The following is a 24,619-nucleotide window of genomic DNA, read 5'->3' on the forward strand; positions in this document are numbered from 1 at the left end:
AAATGGCTAATAAATTGTTCAGAGACTGTCATGAATCCAGCACCTAATTAGTCTTCTAATGAGTCCATTATAGTCTTCTAATATCCTCACCATCATCCCTAACACAAACTATCCTAACACAAACTATACATACAGTCAAACACTGGAACAGGGGCCCAGAGAGTCTGTGGCATCTCTGGCCTTGGAGATACTCAGAACCTGACTGGACAAGACCCTGAGAAATGTAATTAAGTTGTTACTCCTTTGAGCAAGGGGGGGTTGAATCAGATAATCTCCAAAAGTCCCTTCCAACCTAAATTATTCTATGATTCTACGATATATAAATTTTGCTTAAAATGTTTACTGATCATTTACTAATTCATTATTAATTCTTTTCCACTTGGAAAAGAAGTTCCATTTGGAAAACTAAGTTCTCTACAGTGTGTGGAAGGGGGTGAATGAACTGACTCAGTTAAGCTGAATTTAGATTTACTAGGCTGCTGGAAGGGAGTTTCCCACAAGCAGCTCTGAACTTCCTTCTTTCCTTGACCTGATATCATCAGGAGTTGTTGACTTTGAGGTCATACTGCAAGAGTCATCTATTCTCTGAGATGTAATAGGGAGAGACAGGTTGGAGGACTAAGGTCAGCTGATCACAAGGGTTTTAAAAGAATGTTTTCTTAGTCATTTAATAGGCAATTTTTTATACTAAATGAGATACATTCTGAAGTAATAATCCCCATCTGAAGCTACAATTTAATAATAATAATATTTTCAATGTTTGTATGAACTTTCAGTATTTACAGTATGAGCAGAACAAATGAATGTGTGGTGAACTGGGGTGTGAACATAAAACATGCTCCATGATAGCAGCTGTGTATTTGCTCTTCATCCAATACGAAGGAATTAAAGCCATCTTGAATTCAAGAAGGATAAACCACCATGCATTTGCCACAAAGCTGAGAGGAAACATGCAAGTAGTTCTTGTACTTATGCTGGCGGTTTCTGCGGAGATGGTAACAGAATGCTCCTGAGGACAGGATGCTTTGACAGGGCTTGAAACTTGGGGTTTCTGTTTCTAGTCCCCTTGTCACCTCAACCATTCACGTCATGTGCCTTGTCTGAAAAGCATGCCTTCTCTGCAAAGTGATTTCAGATCTGGTGTTGAAAAGGGGAAAGGTGCGCTGAAATAATTTTTATGTAAATCAGTCCAAAAAATGAAAATTTTGATGAAGAAAATCTGTTTTTAAGCCTACTGAACCATACAAAAATGGGAAAAAAGAAGGTATTTTAACTCACGCTGAGTATCTGCATTTAGTATTTATGCTAACTGATGCTTATATTTAGCAGTTTCACTAGTAGCTTATGCAGCACAGTTTCCTGAAAAGATCAGGAGGTTCCTAGCATACTGCGACTGGTAGCAAACTCATGAGATGAATACCCATTTTCTTTTGCTGGGAACAAGAATATATCTGGATCAGACAGCTCTGGAACTGCATATGGAATTTCTGATCCCATGTCAACCTGTCCTTTTCTCCAAAGAGCAGTTGGTTACAAAGGCATACATAGAAAAAATAATGTAGAAATAAACAGTAACACCTATGATGGAGGAGTGTTACATGCTTACTACAACAGGAATACTGATAAATATTGGGGGAAGTATTACTTTTATTATTCCTCTCAGCTGCAGCCTACTATAAGGAACATAAACCTCATCCTTCTTGGAATATTTATAGGGATATTAACTAAACTTCTAGATAAGAAGGTAAAATGTACTTTATGGAGAGGTATTGAAGATTTCAAAATGATATGCATGTTTAAAAATTTTTATTTTAATTCCAAGGAAACAAGAAACTACTTTAGGTGGTTGTGGGAGAATGATTTACACTGAAAGTGACAATTTGCCTTTAAATAATCAGAGGATTTCCCTAGAGAGTATGTACTTCCCCAGTTATTACTCTGAAATATTATTTCCATACAAATCTATACTACTACATGGATACTAATGATCATTACTATTATTTAATAACATAACAGGTAGAACTTAGAGCACTGAGCATTTGCCCTAAATTTGTAGCGTGCCATAATGTTCTCCTTGTCCATTTGATGAAATGGTCAGAATATGCCGGTAACAAAATCCAATACAGTAGCTGTCAGATCAGTGTTCACTATTGCTAGTGAGCACAAAAAGCAAAGATGCTGGTTCTGCACTGTAAAAATATGGTGTTACTCAGGAAAAGACCTTGCCCTTGGCTGTTGAATGTCACGTGCAGTGTTCAAAATACATACTGTGCAGTACAGGGCAAATAATACAAAACATGCAGTACCTTGTGCTACATTATCTTTACAATTTCTGCCTTGTTGATTCTGTTAATGCAGACAATTGCAAGTAGTCAGTGCAGATTTTAAAAGGCAAGTTTGAATCTGTGAGTTACTTTTAAAGGGAATCTGAGATGTTTTACAACACGAGTAAGGATATGTGCTAGTTAGATGACGGCCACTGGGGAAAGAAGAGTGGAAAGTTCATCAGTTTTCTTTTAACTGCTAGAAGGAGTTCTCTAAAGGTGACAGCGCGGGAGAACAATGCATGTGAATCATCTGTACATCATCTCCTGCATCTTGTCGGAAATTTGTCCTACTCAGATGAGCATTCTTCAGGTATTTAGTAACTTCCTCTGATGGCAATATAATATCAAATATTTTTTTTTCAAGATGACAAACAAAATGTCTGAAATCTTCCACTTTAAACTGTTTGCTGATGTACTTCCTTATTTCCTTAAACCCTTCTAATACCATAGATATTAACAATGGAGAGTCCTGTCCAAGTTAATCAATAAGCCCCTTCAGTTTTGCGTAAGGAATGTAATTGCATTTTTTCTTCAACATAAAAATCTATTTTGCTTCAAAGAATTTTTATGATAGTTATTAGAGAGCAAAGAGAATTTTCAGGCTCTCTTCTACCCCTGAGTTTGTATTTTAAGATCCAGGGTCTTTCCCCTGTCTAATGCCCTCTAGTTAAAGGATTCATAAGTCAGCAATAAGAAATCTAATCATGTAAGTAATTGTAGGGTCATATTAGTCATATAATGTTCAGTGAATGGCATCCTATAATAATCTAAATACGCTGCATGTAAAGTGAGAAAATTTCTAATTCTAAAGAATTAGATTATGAACTAGTTTGTTATTTGTAACAGTATAAAATAGTGACATTTCTCCTACAAGAGAGTGATGTGCACTTTATTTTCTATTCACACATTAGAATTCATTCTTAAACAGTTGGTCACCAGGCTTTTCCTAAACCTGTCGGTTTTCAACCCCTGTTTAAGATACCAAACTAATATGTTGTTCACTATACGATCACTAGAATAATGGTGAAGAAGACTCTCATGTTTGAGCTTGAGATTTTTAGGTAAGTTTATTGTGTAGTAGACGTCTGAAAATTAGAAATACAAACCTATTAAAATAATAATGAGCCTCCAGAATGTACGACATGATATCACAATTTTTTTTGTCACTAGTTTTTTCTTTATTTTTGACAAAATATTGGTCTGTGGCTCTAAAACTTTTGGAGGTTCAACCTCTTGATAATATTTTGACAAAAACTAGAGCACAGAGCTAGAATAAATTTTATAAACGAAGGCATAGAAGAAGTAACCATGCCACCAGAAGTGGCATTGTTCATTTGGGAGGAACCTATGTTCCTTTTCAGTATGGTGATCCAGACTTGATTATTTATCTGTCACGGCAGTACTTACAGACTCACAGATTCATAAATTTTAAGGCCAGAGGGGACAATTATATTCATCTAGCCTGTCTTAGGTTACAAAGGAATGATTTTCATTCAGCAGTTCTGCATCAAGTCCCAACTTCTGATTTAGTTAAACCACATCTATTAGAAAATCATTGCATCTTAATTTGAAGTGATTCGTGGAAAGTGCACCATTGCTGTTAGTGAAGTTTCCTAAGTACTATAAATAAAATGTTATAACCTTAATGCTGGAAGGGCATCTCATTTCTAATTTATGTAGGGTAAACTTCCAGCCACTAGCTCCTTTTATATCTTTGTTAGCTAGTTTAATTTTCCAAACCTTAAATCCTGCAAAGTAGTTTGCAGCTAACTGAACAGATGGTCTCCATATTTCTTAAGTTTTATAAAATTTGGGTGCTCATGTGATGGCTCAGTCTAAAATTTTGTAGCTGCTTCAGAAGCCATATTCTAAAACTCCATCCCAAGTGTTAGGGTTCATCACCTGTGTTTAAAGTTCAAAATCATGAATTTTATACAATTTTGAGGGAGACCATTTTTATTAAGTGCAGAAACTATGGTATTTGCATTCATGAGATTAATACCAGTCACTTGTTTTCTTTGTTTTATTGCTTAGGAAAATAATGTACCTTTTAAAGATGGGACAATTTTGACTAAAGACAAAGTAAAATTTAGGTAAAAGGAAAATATTCAGTGTTCAGTTCTGTGCTCCCATTTTATCTTGCTATGCAAAAACCATTTATTACTTATTGTCTTAAATCTGTACCCATGTGTTCAGTCATATGGACAAAGAGAACAGTTTCTCCCATGCTATACTGGATTATTGCGTATAGCTATATAATTGCCCACATCTGTCTACAAACTGCTTTACATCTGCATAAATATGTACCCTTTCCTTCTGAAACAGGACAAGAATATTCTCATTTGTTTGTGAAAAATCCAAGTGCTAAATGTTTATTTGAATTTATTTAGAGTCATAATATAAGTGCAAAACCTTAAAAAGAAGTCATGTTTGAAAGTTACACATGCTGTAAAAAGTTAATAATCTGCCTTTAAAGAATAAAAATGTTTAGTGTTGGGCTTTTTAAAATACATGCTACGTGTTTAAAAATACTCATTAAACCAATTAGAACACAAGTAGTTGCTTTAGGAACATTTTGAAAGGACACGTATAAAGCACTAATCAAACGTAAGGAGTGAGCTTAAAAGCTTTGAATTTGGTAGGTTTGTTTATTTTTTTACCATGGTAAAGCACATTCAAGACTTGTTATCTCGAGAGTTGCCAGGATTGGTATCCTTTGCATACGTGTGCCCCAGAATAAGAAGGGAGTTGTTTGTGCTGACTCTAGAAAGCATTCACTAGACACAAGTGACTCACCATAAAATGTGTTGAGGGAAATGAAGAAAGAACAACACTTTCTTCTCAACCCTCAATCTCTTACGAAAGTTTGTTGAGACTGTTGGAGTATGTGAAAGAGCTGCTGTCACACTTCAGAAAAGAGTGAACCAAAAAGCAAAAATTACATCATTTTCTGCAATGAAATTCATGACTGGTGAATCAACTTCTACTAAAATAACCCAGTTCTGCATTTCAGAGATCAGGGAACTCCATGGGGCAAATTCAGTCAGTAGTTTGCATTACTGGTACATGAGTTCACTTGTTCAGGGCAGCTTAGTATGAATGACACTTTAATTCACTGATTAAAGTACATCAGCTACGCTTCCCTGGCCTTAAAATATATATTGAGCTTCTTAATTGGGAAGCCAAGTCTTCCAAGACAAAGCTGAGGACAACCTGTCTCCCCTTCCCGGCCTCCCTATGGCTGGAGGCAGCACAGAGAGGTAGTGGGGTGCCGGAGGGCTGGAGCCAGGCAGCGGCATTGCGGGACTGCCGGACAACTTCCCGAGCGCAAGGCCGGCGGCATCCGGGCGAACTCCACAAAGGAGCACAAAGGCAGGGCATGGCTGGGAAGCAAACGGAGGGGGCTGAGCGCACACCGGGAGGTTCCTTGGAGCCATCAGAGTACAGCGAGCGAGTTTGGGATTAGGAATGACATTGAAATCGCTGCAGATATGGCCTAAATCATATGTCCCTGCTAGTGACAAAAGTGACTGCCCTATGCGTATGGCACATGGGAGATTTAGTAGGTTCTTGAGCTGCACACAGAAAAATGAGCAGCACAGATCTATTGTAAGGAATGGCAGAGCAATGCTGTTGTGTTCCAGGGTGCCTTCGTTTGTCTGTAGTAGATGAGACCACCATGACCTTTTGCACCATGAAGAGTCTGGGAAGCTGTGAATGTTTTCATTTAAGAGCCAGGCCCTCAGGTAATTCTGCTTTATTTTTAGATACCTGAAAATCCTTTTAAAGGGGCTTCAGAAAAAGAAAGGAAAGATGGCTTTAACAGATAGTAGTATAACATTAATTTTTTTAATGTATGTAAATTATATATTCCCCTAAGTAACATGAGAACCTAGTATATCAGATCTCTCCCTAATCATCTGTGTCGAAAGCTATAGATTATGCCTTAGTATAAGTCACAAAGCATTACACCACTGGTAGATTCTGATACGTTATTTAAACAGTGCTATACTCAGAGCTATGCACAACCCAATCTCTCCAGCATCTTAAAGAGCAAGGTCAACCTGATTAGTTGAAGTTTTGTTTTTCTAATGACATTTATAAAAATATTTAGCCCTAGGGCTTTTAATTTTCTTGGTTTATCTACCATACTTATCAGCTTTTGGTATTAAAGCACACTGAAATATTTTATAAAAGTTTTTTTTTTTTTAGCTTTGAGGGTTCCAAAGTAGACAGACCAAGAATATATAATTTACAATTCATGTCCATTAATAAAACTGTCCTGTGGCCAGAAAATAGGTATGATAGTACTTTCTTTTTGAAATGATACTAGTTCATCATTCTGAGTCATTTTTAGGTTTCTATGGTGAATGTTTTTTCTGCATCAGAGTTTGCTAGCTGGCTCAGTCTTTCTTCCAGTGCATTTTCAGTCCTAACTATGACTGGTCTTGGAAATCCTTTCCAGAAGCATCCTTTAAGTTTAGGGGGAGAGGGTGCGAACCCTGCTCATTTTAAGATGGGGTCTGATCCAGATACCATCTCTCTTGATGTGAGTGATTATATGACATGGCTGACTGTGATGAATTGATAACCATGACTGTAGAATTAATGACTTAGGAAATCTCTTTCTATCCTGCTTTCCTAAAAGTGAGATAAATGGTGCTGTGATATATCTTGCTTTTTGAAGGTCAATATCCATACGGCACATGAAACAAATCCTTGCCTTTCATGTTTTACAAGAACAATATTAACATTCAGCTTAAACCATATGATGAGTTTGATTAACAAAAATGTCAACCCCCTATCTTCTATGGGTATTTATTTCACAAAATCAGTTTGTTTCTGCATGAGCATGTACCTCCTGGACTCCTGTCACCTCATCATGGTGACCTGGGACTGAGGAATCCATTTGCAGTGCAGTGTCATTTAAGCTCTGCTCAGAGCAAGTCTAATCAACTTCATGCTGAAAACAGCTGCTGAAGTGGGGGTACTACTTACACTAGGGTTACTGGTATTGCCAAAATTGGTGCCGCTTAGACCTGGTGCAATTTTGTAGTGTCCGGAGGGTGCCAGGCTCAGAGGTCAGACGGAGCGTGCTGCTTTGCAGGGCTGAGAACTCTAGAGAAACTCTCAGTTCTCGGTAGGATTTATTAAGCTCATTAAAATAACACCCAGTCCTAGATGAGCCACAGCTTTACTTACTCTCTGTTGTGGCTCCTGAAACTCGCAGAATGCGATTCCCTTGCACAATAGCAGCGAGAAGCCACAGATCGAAAGCAGCTGCCCCCATGTTTGAAAAGGGGAACGTTCTCCTAACAGTTTGCAGTTTCTGTCCCAGAAGTGCTGCAGCTACTGGTTTACCCTATTCAGAGATGTCTCTGTTTGAGTCAGAGGTTCAAGAAACTGTCTCAGAAAGGGAGCTAAGGACTAGTCACTGCAAAAGAAAACAACAAAAAAAGAAGACTGTAGAACAGTCCTAGTTATCTTCTGTCTCATTCAATTACACTGCATTTGGTAGTGCAAAGCAGTGTTATGCTGCTGTATAATCAGAGGGGGACTAAAAACATAGGTCTTGCTATCAGTTCCTGTGTTAGATCTGAGGCTTATCATGCAGTTCCCCTCTTAACCTTGAGGCTTACTAGTCAGGTTAAGTTACAAATATTGAATAAGTGATATATCAAATATTAAATATCCAGTTGACAATCCCAAATACCACCTCATGCATACATTTAAATATATGTATGTATTTAAATAGACATCCAAAATAGACCGTTGTGATGCTCAGTACTAAAAAAAACATCCTGCACTTTGAAAGCTCAGCTGCCATTAGATTTCAGCCTGTGATTAGCGGAGACACTTGTGATCTTGGAATGGCTGTCTTTGGAGGTGGTAGGAGCAACAGCAGGTGGACATGAAGTAAGAAAGGTGTTTAGGGAAAGTGCTGTTAAAGCTGTTCTGAACTGCCCCAAAATGTAAGAGTTTAACATAGGAAACTAGAAATTTGACAGAAGTGTTATGTTAAGGAAGAAACTACAGCAATTACCCAAGGAATTCTGTCTTGTGTCTTGGGGATGTAACAGCTTTAAAGAATGTTCTCCTTGGCTTATGAACTGTGCTTTGGACACATGTCTTGAAAGGAGCTCTGTAGAAAATCAAAGGGTGAATAAATACTCTAAGATAAAACAGCAATGGAGGATGGTTGCATATCCAAAGTAAAAGAGTAGCCTACACATTTTAATTGTTCAGTAAGCGAGACCTTTTTTCATGTATACTAAACAGGCTACAAGAGCAGCAGTTAACAGCACATGAGAAAAATTGCATTATTCATGGTACAAATAGAAGGTCCAGTTCGTGTTAAAAAGAGACCTGCCTTTGTCTTCTAAACACAGCAGGTTGTCAGTGGTATTTGATATGAGCAGATGTAGCAAAGAAAATAACAGCAGCACAGTTGTGGAACAGTTCAAATCACAGCCCACAGCAGCTTGTCAATAACTGGAAACCATGCACACACTGCAATATTTGATACCACTTCTATGAGAGAAGTGCTATCGCTGGCACTCACTGGAAATACTGTAAGTAATGTCATGTCAGAAAGCCAGACTGTAGGATGGTCAAACAATGTAGGGAACAGGTCCGGCATCCTCTGTGGCTCTCATGACAAAGCTGGGGGACATGTTATTCAACTAGGAGAAACAGTCTTCTATCAGTTCTAGCAATTCACTGAAGCTTTCTAAGGCAGTAAAAACAACAGTTCATATAAGATTATGAACTCTGACAGGCAGTCCACAGATTGAGCAAGGGTGTTCTCTGATGGAAGTTCATTCTATCAGTCTAACAAAAGACTGATGAGAATAAGAATCCAAAGCTTCTGACGTGTACAAGGAAAAAAACCCAACAAGGTGTCTTCCTGTTAGCTTGGAATTTTTGTTATCTTGATCCACTTGATAAATGTCATGCAACATACTGTTTGTATAGGCCTTAGTCAGCAGGGAGAGATGACAAGGCCACCTTGGCACTCTGGCTTTAATCTGTCATCTGATGCAAGTGCATGCCAGTGCATGGGAAAGGCACCAGAAGTCATTCATTGCTGGGGAGAAGGCAGCAGGGGAAGAAAAGCAGGCAGGAGATGGATGAACCTGCTTCCAACGGCATCAGCACGATCCTTGCTCGCTGAGGACACGGGAGGGGTAGAGCACTCTTACTCCTTAGCTGCCGGCAGCTCCCACAGGCAGCCTGCCTGGCACTTAGGCTGATGGTGCATTTACACTTCAGCTTCCCTCACCTTTTTATCCTGATAAGAAATAGAGTGTTTCTGTGGGTTGAAGTAAGAAAGAAGCTATTTCCCCAGCGTACGAATTCCCCAGTACAAATACAGTGTTATCAAACACAGCCTTCTCTGGGCTTCTCGTTGCATCTTGTGTGTGTCATCAGCGCACAGATGATTGGGACTTCTGTTGTACATAAGACATTATTAGGCCACAGGGGTAAGTAAAAGGAACATTCAGTGTTTTAGAAAGTTTTTCAGTCTGAATTGTCTATTTTATACTTGACTGTCTAAGTCTCATTCTCTGTTTTTATATATAAAGACGGAAATGAAGTCATGCTGCATTTCTGCTGTAAAGATCTAGTCTCTTTCTTCGTTCATTGATGGGTTACCATTTCCGTCTAGTATTTCTTACTGTTTTCTCATCCCCTTCATCATTTCCTAAAAGTAAGTTGTAACCCTCAAACTTTTGTGATGCTCCTTGAGAAACCATGCAAAACACAGCTTGTTGTTTATTGCTTATTTCTTCCTTCAGAGTTTTACTCTGAGGCACATTAATTCTTGCATGTCTTTATCACTTAGGATTCTCCAGCTTTTTCCAAACCCATGGATTTTCGGGCTTCCTTTCACTGCTCACTGAATTTCTTGCTCCTCTGAAAGTTGCACTCATTGAATTTTATCCTCTAGCTCTTTTGCGTTCTATGGACTGCTCTTCACTATAATGCCTTTGGAGAGTAGTTTCAAGATCCTGTTTGTTTTCTTGTGCCCTCAAAATGTTCATTTTCTCTATACCAGCAAGAAAAAGCATTTATTTTAAATCTGGACTGTAATCTCTGCTCGGGATGTCTTGGTCTGCATTGTTGGTGCCTTATACACCTTAGAATAGGGACCTCTTGAACTGTTCATATCTAGCTCCATTGGCATGCAACTACCAGGGTATACTAAATTCACAAAGGTTTTTACCAAGAAGTACTCACTTCTGCTCTTCTGCTGCCAGAGATCTGAAGCTGATACCTATTGCTTCTTTCGGTTTCCTGTTACTTTTCATTGTTTCTGTGCTATGGTGTAACTTGCCGACTATATAAATACTGTATATTATTATGTATTACTATTATTGATCTGTAGCATATTGTAGTATTAGGTATATAGTAGTTACTACTTGGATAAAACTTTGTCATGCTCCCCATCATCTCTACAATTTTCTTTTCTGACTCTTATGGTACATCAGTTCTGACATTTCAGCACAGAAGAAAATTATGAACCAGTGGCAGTGTTTAATTGTACAAGAGTGGAAGCTGCTTTTCAGCTATTTTAACATTTTTGTGAAAAACTTGAGTTTGTGCACCCAGATTTTATTATAGCCTAGTTTCCAGTTACTGCAGTCAAATTGTGAAGTTTCAGTTGTCCCTCATCAGTCATGATCGCCATTATTTATTGTTTCAGGAACTCCGGGTTATTTCCTGTGGAGTTTTGTGGAGACATTTTTGTTTATAAATGTACTTTTTTCTATAATTCCTGGTATTTAATTTGTGATGCAGAATGTCTCCATCCTCCTTCCTATGATGAATTTTGATACTTGATATACGTTGCTGTTTAATTTAGAGCAACACTATTACGTCTTGCCATGAAGGAATCAAGAAGGTTGTTACTTCCTCTGCTTAGTTAGAAGCAAATTCAGCCACTTCTCATCAAAGAAGGCCTTCTCACGCTGTACCATCCTAAATACATGCATTCATGTTTGCACTGGACTCCACTATTCCTTCCTTTAGTCACCAAAAACATTGTGACCAACATCTTTTGCATTCTAAGAGTCTGAAAATCTAGCAAGCTTTACTGTGCATTTTGTTTCATTGTGAACTGTATTTAGCAGAAATTCCCCAGCATCTTCTTATCAGATTTCCTATGCTAAAAACACCTGGTAACCTATCACAAACAGATTTTTGAAAAGATTTTTGTAAGAAGAATTCATCAGGTGTATTAATGTGATAATGTGATTTTGTATTCTGCTAAACAGCACCCCCTCCAAAAAGGGTGAAGATTTAAGTTTCAAAAATATTATTGGAGCAAATTTCAACCGTATAACATTTCAAGGGAAGTCCATTAGCACAGTCAAACAAATTTTACAAAATAGTCTTTTAAAAAGCTATGTAATGTCATACTTTGTTTTGTAATCCTTTCTTATTACTAACACTAAGACAATACATAAAGCAAAGTTCTCTCCTTCACAGTTAAGCCTGACATCTGAGCACAGCTTACACCACCACTGGTCATTGCAGTGAGGGCAAAGTGATGTCAAAAAAAGTTAATTTTGGTGTATCTGAAAGGATTTGACAAGTAGAACTGGTCAGTTAAAGATCAGACTGTTTATATTTCATTATATTAGTAATCACCATTTACGGGAAAGAAAATAACAAAATAGCAATTTGGTAGGTTTATTAAAAGTTAGTGGCTCTTTTAAGCATATTCAGATGAGGCCTTTAAAGATTAATAAGTGTATACTAACAATCCTATACAGCATTAGGGAAACCTATGAAGATCATCCAAAAATACAAATGTATAAATTTATGAATAAGCCCTTTTAGATCTTGAAATGATTTCCTCATAAAGTAGGAGAAAGCTATTTTCATTCATTAGAAAATATTTTCTTTCATCAATGCAACTTTCTAATAACACCGATTGAGAAGTTGCCTCATTCCATGCATTTACTCAAATGTTTCCTAGTTTACCATCATCCCTTTTACCCCAGCTTTAGGTAGAACAATGGCAATGAGCCAAAACTTTTTTTTTTATATTATGCATGTTTGTTTTAACGTTACTTCATCACCTCCTCCGTTCTTCTACTCTTTTGTTTGCTTCTCCCACCTGTTGCATCTTGTTGGAAGTCTAGACTGTGAGGTCTCTAAAACAGAAACTGATCTTTTCTGTGTCAGAAATTGAACCCACAATTCTGATTTGTCCTTTAGTTTGCAATGCTACAAATTAGCAATGATCATCTATTAAAATACCAGAGTACAACTTCTCAGGCAAGTATGTTTGTGATCTCTGCAGACCGTATCAACATCTTAGTCGATACTTATATTTGTTTAATGACTGCTGTATATACAAAACTAAGAACTGCCATACTGGGTGAGACTAAAGGTCCATCTAGCTCAACATTTTATATGTTCTAATAGAAATTAGTACTGGATGCTTAGGAAAACAGTATCTGTAGAGCAAGTGCTGTCCTTGGTCTACCCTCCTAGCTCCTGGCAGTTAGCAGTGTAAGGATTTTTTGTGCTGAAAGGTATAAATGGATCTACCTTCCAAGAAGCTGTTTTACCATTGTTTGAAACCACTTATAGTTTTGACTTCCACAATATCCTGTGACAGTGAGTTCCCAGATTTAAATACTGTGAAGAACTACTTCTTTTGTCTCAGTTATTTGCCTGATCATTTCATTTGCTGCATGTCTTTTCTTGTGCAATAAGAAATAGCATTCATCACTGGATTAACTAATCATCCCCATTTGTCTTTTCCATGCCATTCATATCTTCCTCGATCACCTCTTCTGTCAGCCAGAAAGTTATCATAAGGTGTCTTTTCACTGACAGTCATTCATACCTTGCAACGCCTTACTTGCCTTTCTCTGCAGTGTTTCTAGTTCTGCTGTGTTCTTGAAATGGGTGCAGTACTGAAGATGTGGAAGCACAATGGTATTCCCCAATGATGTAATGATGACCTTCTTCTCTTGCATTCTCAGTTCTTTTTTTAATAACACCAAAATTCTGTTTGCCTGTGCTTAAATACTGAGCTGATTTTTTTGAAGACTGTGTCTGGATTAGCAAGTAGCAGCAGACCTATAGAACAAAGCAATCGGTGCTGCGGACCTGGTATTTCCGCTACACATAGCTCAGGAGATTAACCTCCGATAAGCAGTAGTCTGGTCCCATGGACCGGACACCCGTTAGGAATTGGGACACGTTTTCCGGTTTAGCTTCATCTGAAAGGAATGCAGTCCCTGCTCTCCAAGACTGTTCTGTGATGCGAGCCGAGGTGTGGTAAACGGGGATCAGAGGGAGATTCACTTAGAAGGCATGCACCTGATCCAAATTAAAATCCTAACGTAGACACACCCAGAGACTTTTCACAGTGATTCCAAGATCTCTCTCCTGAATGGTAATGGCTACTGTAGGAAGGGCTCATTGCTATGCATATAGTCAGGATTACTTTTCCCTTGATCATTAGCTTGCATTTATAAACACTGAATTTCAATTGCTATTTTATCATCCAGCTCTTCACTGTCGACTTTCCTCTTGACAATGCTAATAATAATCTGTAAATTATCAGCAATAAATGCAATTATTTTCAAATAATTTATGTTTTTGTTGTACAGCACAGGTCTCAGTACTGATATTTGGAAACTCTGTCATAACCTCCCTTCATTGTTTCCTTTGATTCTTCTCTGTGAACCAAGTAGTCCAGATGACCAATCCTCCTGTGCCACAGCTTTTTTCCAGTAACAGCTGCTCCTTTGGGATCTTATCAAAAGGTTTTTTGAAAATCCATTCACACCAGCGAGAACCATTCTTAGCCACAAGTTCATTGACTCTTAAGAGATCTGTGAGATGTGACTTTCCTCTAAGAAGTCATGTTAACTCTTCTCCAAACCAAGACATGTTCCCATGTATCTGCTGTTTCAATTTATTTTTATAGGTGCTATTAATTTGCATACAGTGGGGCTCAGGCTTACTGGTCTGTAGTCCCTTGTACCCCTTTTTAATCCACTGGGTGCTGAGCAGATGTAAGTGATTACATTATTATAAGGGAATTCTGAATAAAATCGACAAATCTAAATAAATACAGTGAAGTGCATTATGGAAGAGAATATCCTCATTGTCCCTGTTTTGTCCCTGTAAAGGAATGGGCTGTGACCTTTGTGGGTGGTCTGTGAGAAATCTAGCAAAGTCCAAGGGGGGCAACTGTTATTTTCAGAGAGGTGTACTTCTGGCAGATGTTTTCTACAGGTTTTGTTCTAATGTTTTGTTGTAGTCTGCTGATCACACTGCTGCCATTTACAATACTGCAATAGTCAATCTATACCCCCTTCTTTGGTAAGCCACAACGAGAACCATTTCTTCCTACCCAGGTCAATCACATCAATGTCTCAAGAAAGTTTTTAGAAACCTAATAGATTCCTGACTATTTTATATCGTGACTGATAGTGAGATAATACTGAAACCTACATATTCTCTGTGTAATGAAAGAAAACAGGTGCATTTCCCTTCAGCCTTACAATATTACCAGCCTAAAGTTTTGATAATAAACAAAGAGAGTGTGACATTGGTATTAAACAGGCCAAAAGGACAATTTTCCTTTTGTGGAAAATAGAAGAATGATCTTATTTTCCTGAATGTAAAGCACGCCAGCATTCATATACCTCACTACCAGTTCCCCTTACATTACAAATATTTCATATTAAACTGTTTGATATAGTATATTGTTCTAATAGTTTAGACATAAAGAACAGGTTACTCTTTAATCTATCTTTTTTGTCAGTGTCAGATGCCAGGGTCATAAAACGTACAGCAAAAATTGTCTGAAAAATATATGGGTAGGGAGGGATGAAAAAAAAGGATTGCACTGATGAAAATGTACAGAGCCAAGAAACTGTAACACTGCTAAAAGTCAAATGAATGGACAAAGAAACACTATTTACAGCATAGTTAGCCATCACAATTACTCCATTGATGTAAAAGAACCCCAGCCAATTTCTCTCAATATTAGATCACATTTAAATTTTGCTATTATTTGAACTAGTCTCTCTCTAAATATTTTAACTTACAGAAACAATTACTAAATAATGGCTTTATTACTGGTTTTAATATTGAATTAAAGGCCAATTCCAAAGTAAAATATGGTTGTCGTTCACACAGCGTTACAAAAAGTTACATCATTTTTATCCTCTGATAGGTAAATGGAAACACTGAACCTGGACAGTGAAGGGAAGCCTGTTCAGTTCAGTGTCTCTGGTGGGCAAAAGTCTTCATTGCACATATTTAAGGTGTACATGTGTGTTCCAGAGTTTATTTTCAGTAGCTTTTCCAAGCCAGAGATGCTTATGACCTGTATCTTCTGGAGGTAAACTACACTTGATCCAGATAAAGCACTTCACCAAGATTGTAACAAAACCGTAACATGCATAAGAAAGCAATTGCCTTTCAGTATCCCCAAATATGCCAAGCAGTTTACAGTGTAATGAGGAAGTTGGAGTAGTGGTAGCACAGTGACGTTGTAGGTAAACAAGACAGTCATTATGTGCATTGTAATGCTCCATATGCAGCTCCACACTGGAATTTCTTAGTAAGATAATGAATATTGCCAGAGTTATCCAGTAACGCTTTTGAAACTCACTCAGTATTTTTAATTTAGAGAACTATAGGACCTGGGTGGAAGGAGCCTCAGGTTAACTCTGTATTATGGGCTCTATACCCCAGTTTAATCTATCACCCTGATGATTGCTCAGTTTAGGATTAAAGACTACTGTCTGCACTGCATGCAAATTGCACTGTATGCAGACCGCACCTAATTTGGAACTGAATTCTGAAAAGTTTCATGAAGCAGCAAGATTTCTACTGAGTATAGCATTGCTCACAAGTTACCCTATTTTGAGTACAATTGCCTTCTAAAAACTGATTTTGATAATAGTTCCGTAACAGCGTATGGATAAATAGCTGATTCTTCAAAATAGTTGTTGATGAAGCTTTTCCACTAGAAAAAACTATGGTGTTACTTAAAGATGACCAGATGCTTAGCTGTTGGGAATATGCCTAATATTACTGAAGTCAGCATTGCATCCATAGCTTCCCATTTTACAGCATGAGCAGATGCCTAACTCTGTTCTATATCCCCCCATTGCACTTCAAGTCTCTGTTTTCTGCTCGTGACATCACTCTTGTTCCCTCAGCACTGAACTGTTATGTCAATAAAGTCATTGATTTAAGTTTAAGTTGATGTGAAATAATAATGTTTACTTAGAAATCCTGTTTTTTTGCAAACCATCTCTGCCACAGAGGATACATGTGTGAAGTACTTTAAAAATAGATTTCTGCTTTCCAGAAGTTTTCAATAAGCAGATTTAAGTATGTTTCTCTTTTAAAAAGTGACTCCATTGAAAAAGATGTAAGATGGAAAGCCACAATGCTCAACAACTCGCATTTCCTCACTTTGTAAAACAAAAGATATTTTCCAAACTCAGCTTCTTCAAACCAAACTTAGCATCTAAAAGTTCAGCCGTGTTCTCTTTGATCTGCATGTTTGCACATGTAATAAGGATTCAGCAGGCCAAATTGTGCCAATATTATCTTCCAGTTTTGACTTTGCTGGTACCTGAGTGCAGGTATAAATGAGAGATGTTGTAACTTATCTGGAAATAAATGATCTTTCTGGAGGATCACATGAACTAAAATAAACTGCAGCTCATTCTTACACAGCTGTATAGATTTAATTGAAACTTGTCACTAAGGTGGATAAGCCTCCTATCCATGGGCATCAGACAGCTTTAATGAGAAGATGCCATTTTTAAAAAAGTCACTTTTCCCAAAAGAGCAACACTTCAGTGCAGAAATTGCTGAGTTTTAAAAGTGATTTTATTATTGTGATCCAGCAATATATGCATGCGACAGTCCATTTCAGAGATTTAGCTATACTCTTTAGATCACTCCCTGAAGGTGTTGTAATATAATCTGACACAATGTTAAAATAACACTTTAGATTTCAACATCATTGTCCCTGAATGTATAATTGTATTTATTATCTAAAATTTGAAAAATCAAAACATTAAATGAAAAAGAAAAATGTCAGCTTCATGAGCATCTCTATGATAGTGATAACTTATTCATATATTCATCAATAAAGTTGAATTTTATTGCACTAAACAGGATGCTCTGTGCTAGGAAAAAAAATAGTTAGGTGCACTGTTCATATTAAATATTTTTTCCTGTCAAGCCATGTCATATATTTTAGTACCACAGCCTTTGTGAGAGAACCATTTGTGTTAAGATAATGTGGGAACCAAATTCAAGATGGAGAATTCAAAATGTTACTCCAAAGCAGTGACAAAGACTTTAATGTGAATCAACAAAATTGGTATTCACTTTCAAATACATTACCATTTCTGTTTGTTATCAAAACTAATGAGATTTGCTGTCAATGCATCCAACAATGTATTTGAATCATAAAGCAGAATAGGGATGTCTTAATGAAGGCCACTGCAGATACCTTTTGCCAGTCCTTTACTTTTAGTTTGTTACTTCTAAGGAATATGCAGCATAGCGCTTTAATATTTAACAGATTATCTCTTATTGGGGGGGACAGGACGAAGGAATATTCCATGACTCTTCCACCCACTCAGAAAAGCTTGAAGTCCCAAGCACATGGAAGTCAAGCAAAGGTGAACTAGCATTTTATATAGCTTGGGAATTATACTAAAATATATACAACATTTCTTCTTGTTAAGGTAAAAGTCTTTATATCACAAAAATAAAACTTTTTTTGTTTTTCTTTCAAAATTAACATCTACCTTCTCACATAAAATGGAAGAAACTCTCTTTAGATGGAAAGTGTCCTGGTTCTAATACACAAATCTAGAACTGACTACCAGTAAACACAGAATTCCCAACAGATATTCTTTGATTTCTAGAATACATTGATAACTATTTCATGGTCCTAAAAGAAATATAATAAGACATATTTCAGATGATTTGAAGCCACTTCTAATTAGAAAAAGGCACCCAATTAACAGAATACTGAGGTTATTTTGTCTGTGGTCTTAATTAGCTTTAATATAAAGATATTCATTGAATTTATCTTTAAGTTTAGAAGGTTGAAAAATCTTCTGAAATAACATGACAATAGAAAGTGGATGGACTGATAGGAGAAACAGTCACACTGATTTCTAAAATTTTAAATTTTATACTGAATTTAATTTCTTGAGTGCCACCAATACATGAGCAAAAATTAGTATGGGTAATGCACATTCTACTTTTTAATGTGGTTTATCATGACTCCTAGACCACGATAACAAAAATAATTCTGCGGCTAGCATTAAATACTCTCGATTGCAGAGGTTATTATTATTGACTCATTTGCTGAAGTTCAGTAAGAAACCTTGAAGGACTCAAGACGCTACTAACGGAGTCAAAGAGGTATCAAGTGTAGTATGGCTTTAAAATATTTCCATAAACCCCAAATTATTCAGGAGAATAAACAGTTTCAAGATTTTATCTTGAAATATGTTCTGTATGCCATCCTCATAATGTTTTAGCTGTTCAAAAGAAGGACAGAAAACAATGGTGTATCCAAGCAAGAAATGAGGTGTCAGCTCTGAAAGCGTAAAGTGCTGGTGGGAATAGCTTCATCTCACGTGTGGTCTAACTGGTATTGGACATAGCAGCCTGTAAGAGCTCCTTTCTAATGAGTTGCTTTGATGCGGCTGGGTTTCTGGGACAGGAAGAAGCAAAGCTGAGCTGCCGTTTAAATAAAGCCACCATCTGCAAACTTGCTACCTATTAGGCAAAAAAACTCTTCAGCTTTCTAGACATTTCTTCTGACCTCCATCACAAGAACTTCACAGTGAAGATGCAAAATGTAGCTAGATTGGTAATTTGAGCTCTGTACATATTTTTTCCAAGTGTCCAACAGGTGGATGAAGATTTAACAAAGCACATCCAGCTGAGAAGGTCATATTTATTCCAAACATCCCAAACAAGAAATGAATAGCCATACTTCTGCTTACCTGTTCTGGTGGATAAATTCTTCCATATTACACAGTGATAAGCAAAACTAGTCCAAATGGAACAACAAAGGAAGTGATTCAGAGTCTTTGAACTGCAGCACTTGACAGTGCCTTGGTGCAGTTCACAGTGTGGCCAGCAAAGGCTTCACACTCCTCCGTACAAACGCCTGCAAAATGACTGGGCCAAAAACTGCCTGCAGCCTGGGTCAGAAGTCTGCTCTCTCACAAAACATCTTCCTGCCATCTTATTACTTGAGCAACATTACTTATATGCCACACTGTAGTATTAAACACACAGCCCACATCCAGTTGCCAAATATCATCTTGTAATAACACGAAGATCTTAAAAGAGCAGAAATTTTAAACGATGAGTAGGAGCTGAAACAACATGGCTACCATTAACCCAAGAAGTACTAGTTTTATTTCTTTCCAGAACTAATACAGACATCTAAGGAAAACTTAGACAAGACCAGGCAAGGATGCTCTACACATCCCAGAAGTTACTAATACGCAATTGTATCACTAACTTTCTCCAGTCGAGGTTGTTCTTGACAGAACTCCTGCTGGCGACGCTGGAGCCGCAACAGTAACATAGTTGATACACAGTATCCTTACAACTACAAACTCATGCGACAACTACGGCAAAATGGTGGGGAAAAAGGTCAATGATACTACTCAAATCATCATGTGCTTCTGAGCACTTAACACCACTTAGGAGAATGTAAGTGCTTTTCACTTCAAAAAAGGTCTGTGTCCCATTCAGCGAAATAAAGTCCTAATAGAGCAATGTCATCCCTTAACTATGACCTTTGTTAGAGACTTTGAATGACCATGACAAAGTAAAAACTTTGTCTATGCAAAACCCACCAGATCCTCCAATTTTTGCACTTAGGACCCTACACCAGATCATCAAAACGATAATAGGTCCAAGCACATCTACCACAGCAGTAATTCCACACCAAGCGTACCCTGGTGTTTGAGCGGCGCCTAATCATCGGCACACGGGTCCAAGTGGAACATGGTTGCTTTGGCCCTAGCCCTTAAACCGCGCACTCCGGACGACTGGAGCAGCAGCGGTGCAGCAGCTGTCCTCTCACCAGGAGACATGGAGCCCGAGGTGTCCTGCTCCAAGAGCTGCTGTAGGACATCTACTCTTTTGGGGTTGTGTAGATGGTGGAGTTCCACCTTGGTTCCACGTACTGGAGCTAGATATTTAAAACACCCGAGTCGGGTCTTCCTTTTTTTTTTTTTTTTTAAAAAAATCTGTTTCTCTTGCTCTGTTTCCTGGCGCAGCGAGAGCGGCCAGACTTGTTCTCAGCTCGGCCATCGGAACCGGGCGCCCGAGGCCACGCTGTGGCCGGCTCCCCCCGCCCCGCCTGCCCCGGCCGCGGCCCGGGGCGGCCCAGGACACCGCGCTGCCGCCCCCCGCGCACCTGGGCCGCGGCCGAACTTGGCGGCCCGCCACGCGGCGCGGAGCGGGGTGCGGAGCGGGGCGCGGAGCGGGCGCGGCCCCCCGCGCGGCCCGGCCCGGCCGCCGCCCCCGCCGCCCCCCGGGCGCGAGGTGAAGCAACCTGGCGTCGGCTGCTGCACTTTGCACAGCGGGCGCAGAGCCGCCTCCATCCCTGCGCCGCCCGGCAGCGCTAAGGCGCATTTTTTCGCACTAATCTGCACATTCAGCACGTCCAGAGCGCCTGTGACTTTACCTGGACTTTCTCCACTCTCCGGGCTCATCACACTGCGATCACCTCCCCATCCTACCGCTAACTCTCGCTCTCCTTCACTCCTTCCTCCTTCTCTCTTGCAAGGCCTGCTAAGATCGAGCCCAATGGAAAGTAGAGAGAGAAAGAGAAAGAGGGAGGCAGCGGGAAGGGAGGGGAGCCGCTCCATCCCTCCCTCCCCCCCGGCACACACGCCAGCCCTTTTCCCCCCACGCCAGCCCTTCCCTCGGCGATTTCCTCCGCTCTTCGGGAACTAAGAGGGCTCCGCGGAGCGGCTCCCCAGCGCGCCGCCGCTGCCGCCGCGCCGCCCGGCCGGCGCCCCGCGGCCGCCCCGCGCCCCGCGGCGCCCCGGCGCCCCCCGCTACCTCGTAGAGGTCCCCCGAAGCCATGCTGCGTTGCGGGACTGGGCTCCGCCGCGCCGTCTCCCTCTCGCCACCTCTCCCGCTCCCCCACTCGCTCGCTCTCTGTTGAGTAAACTGTGTTTTGCAGAATGACAGGCTTCGGGGCTGGCTGTGCGCAGAATCAGAGGCGAGGAGCGGCAGAGAGGCAGGCGGCGGGGCTGGCGTAACCAGCAGCAGCTCGGGCGCACAGCGCCGAGAGCCGCGTCTCCCCCGCGGCGCGGGGCCGGCGCCCGCCGCCCCCCCCGCCGCCGCCGCCGCCCCCCGCCCCGCCCGGGGGCGCCGCCGCGGCTCCCCCCGCGCCCTCCGGCAGGGAAAGTCCCGGGGCCGCCCGGCAGCCGGCCTCCCCTTCCCCCCCCCCCCCCGAGCCGGGAGCACTTCAAACTCTTTCCGCGGCCAGGAAAAAAAAAAAAAAAAGCCTACCGAAACCCACCCCGAAAAACCCCAAAGCCCGAAAAACGCAGGGGGGGACGCGAGGCCGCGCGCGGAGCCGCGGCGCGCAGGGCCCGCGCCGCCCGCCCAAGGTCACGGCGCTTCGGCGGGCGCGGGCGCGGGCGGCGGCGGGGCCGGTTCCGGCTCCCGCTCCAGCCCCGGCCCCGGCCCCGGCCCCGGCCCCGGCCCCGCGCCGCCGCCCCGGGCAGCCCCGCGCCCGCCCCGGCTCCGCGCCCGCCCCGCGCCGCCGCCGCCCGCCCCGCGGCCGCGACACGGAGGTGCCCGCGGTGCCTTCGGGGCGGCCCCGGCCAGGGGCGCCCGGGCCGCGGCTCCGGCCCACCTCGCGCCCCGCCGGGGAGGGAGACACTTCCCCGGCTCCCTTGCAGCCATTTTGCAAATTAACCAGCTCTCTCAAGGAAATGGAAGCCGCCTTCCTCCTCCTCCTCCTCCTCGCTCTTTGCGTAGATGCGCTGGGTGGCCAACTCTCCGCGATGCCGCCAAAAGCGGTGGTGTGCGGTGTGAGATGAGCGGGGTTCTCCGCCGGAGAACCTTCCGGGCCATCTCCGGCCTCGCGTGGCCATGTGCCCCCGGAGGCGCCGCAGGCCTCGGCGGCCTCCCCGCGCAATGTGTCCCAGCTTGCCTGCGAGGCCGCTCCAGCGCAGGACCTGCCGTCGCCCTCGAATGTCTCCTGCTCCCGGCGGCCCAAGCCAGGGAGGTTTTCCCAGACCAACCTGGCCATAATTCAAGGTGAATCCTTGAATCGTTAGCGGAAGCTTCGCTTTCCACCAGACGCGGCGAGGGCTTGAGGAGACGGACGCCGGCGTGCGGGAGCAGGCGTTAGCGAAGCACCGTGACCACAAGCTGCGTGAAGGACCCGGCTCCTTCTCGGTGGAGGCCGCTCAAGTAACGAGCCGCGTTCCTGCGGCTCCCCGCCACGCGTTGCGAGGGATTTGTTCCTCCAGGTAAAGCGCGAGTGCCCTCGCAGTGTTAGCTTTCTTGATAAGCAGGTGTGCAGTCAGATCTTGCTCTGGTCGGCCCTTCACATCTTGGCTTCATAGAGATCCCGCTGTCATTGTTATCGGCGTTCAGACTCCATGTTTTCACCTTATAACTGACCTGCAGCTGGCAGCCGTTGCTTCGGCGGGCGGGAGTGACGCGCAGCGCTGCGCAGCCTGGCTTCGCTGTGGCGGGAGCTTATGTTCATCTTCATTTTACTGGCATTTTCCATCTTTTGATTTCAACTCTTTGTGTAACACTGCACAACACATTAATGTGAGACTTGGCACTATCTAGACTATTATCCGAATAGTAGATTGGAGACGGTTATTGAGTATAAAACAGTCGGTATGAGTATGGGTGGATTTGAACACTGAATTATTTTTGAAATTTTGTTTACAACCAAATTTTTCAGCAAATTCCGCATATGGCAAGACTGAAGACTCTTCCAGCTGAAAGGATTCCTATTTAAAATATTGATAATGGATATTTTGAATGCTGCCACCTTTTATCATGAAAGTAGGAAATAACACACACACATACAAGTCTTGATTGACCCAATTTCCTGAACTGTGAACATTACCTCTGGTGATTATGAACTTGCCAGCTAACCAGTTTAGTATTGACTTATAGTTCAATAAAAACTATCTTATAGTAGTTTGGAGCTTAAAGACATTTATGGTTCATGTGATCTGCTGGATGAGGCGATAATGTTGAATTCCTAAGGACAAGCAACTCTACTTACATAAAGCCTAATAGTTTTGTGTCAACTAAAGGAGCTGGAAGTTTGTTCTCTGCTGGCCAATTTGCTGGCAATATTTGGATTTTTGAGATTTGATTAGTAAAATGTTGAAAGGACTAAGAAATATAAACTACCCATACCTTTAGCAAATTTTGTAATTAGTGCAGCAAAAAATTTTTAATTCCCAAGAAATGCAGAAGTTAAAACCCCATAGTTTCTCCTTGATGCTATTGTCAGAAAACAGATCAATTATTCTGTCTTATGATAAACTGAGTTTTAGTGTTTACAGTAGCAAATCAGCTCTTCAGAGTGCTCATTGAGCAGAATATTCGTTGGATAAGCAGACATTTGAATACATTCCTCTTTCTTTAAAATCTGCTTTATTACACCTACTGTTATGCTTCTTTCTGCAGCAGTAAACAAAATGGCAGTCAAATCCAGTAAGTCATCTTTTGAATGTGTTCTAAAATACCCCTTCTCTAAAATGTTGCCTTTCCTTACACTGGTAACTCACATCAAAGATGTCTTGAACAAATTAAGAAATGTCCCTTTCCAAGCTGTAGAAGAATATATGTTCTGTCTTTCAAGATAGGTCTAATAATTCGCCTGGTCTTTCTGGGCTTCTGTGTTGCTCCCTTCTCAAACAACTAAAACAAGAACCAACCTTGCACCTTATTGGAAGAAATTTCCATGATTTTAGAAAAGTGTATGCACCTTGTGTACCATGTTTAGATTACGTTAATGCTGTCAATATTGTTGCTGCGAGATTTACAACCCAAACAAATTTTAGTTTGGGAGTTTTGAAAGGATGAATGCTTTAGTGCATACTTTGAAGAGGGGAAACATCTTTTTCCTGATTACTCATTCCTTGTTTTAGAATATACAGTCTCTTGGGATGCAGTGGTGTGTGAGTCAATAATGAGGAGTGGGAAGAGGACTTTTGTGATTGTCAAACCCAGGAAAAGTTGAT

General features: G+C 40.9%; 1 protein-coding gene across 1 annotated transcript in view; it reads right to left on the reverse strand.

Annotated features, from left to right (window-relative positions):
- CDYL2 (chromodomain Y like 2) overlaps positions 1-21,591 on the reverse strand; it is a 61,462-nt gene extending 39,871 nt beyond the window's left edge. Inside the window, exon 1 of the mRNA XM_067302443.1 lies at positions 21,447-21,591. Coding sequence (XP_067158544.1) covers positions 21,447-21,470 — 24 coding nt within the window. The 5' untranslated portion in view covers positions 21,471-21,591. The remainder of the gene's footprint in view (positions 1-21,446) is intronic.
- Positions 21,592-24,619: the final 3,028 nt, after the last annotated feature.

The sequence above is a fragment of the Apteryx mantelli genome, chromosome 10 (assembly GCF_036417845.1).
Source record: "Apteryx mantelli isolate bAptMan1 chromosome 10, bAptMan1.hap1, whole genome shotgun sequence".
In the NCBI taxonomy this organism is placed as follows: domain Eukaryota; kingdom Metazoa; phylum Chordata; class Aves; order Apterygiformes; family Apterygidae; genus Apteryx; species Apteryx mantelli.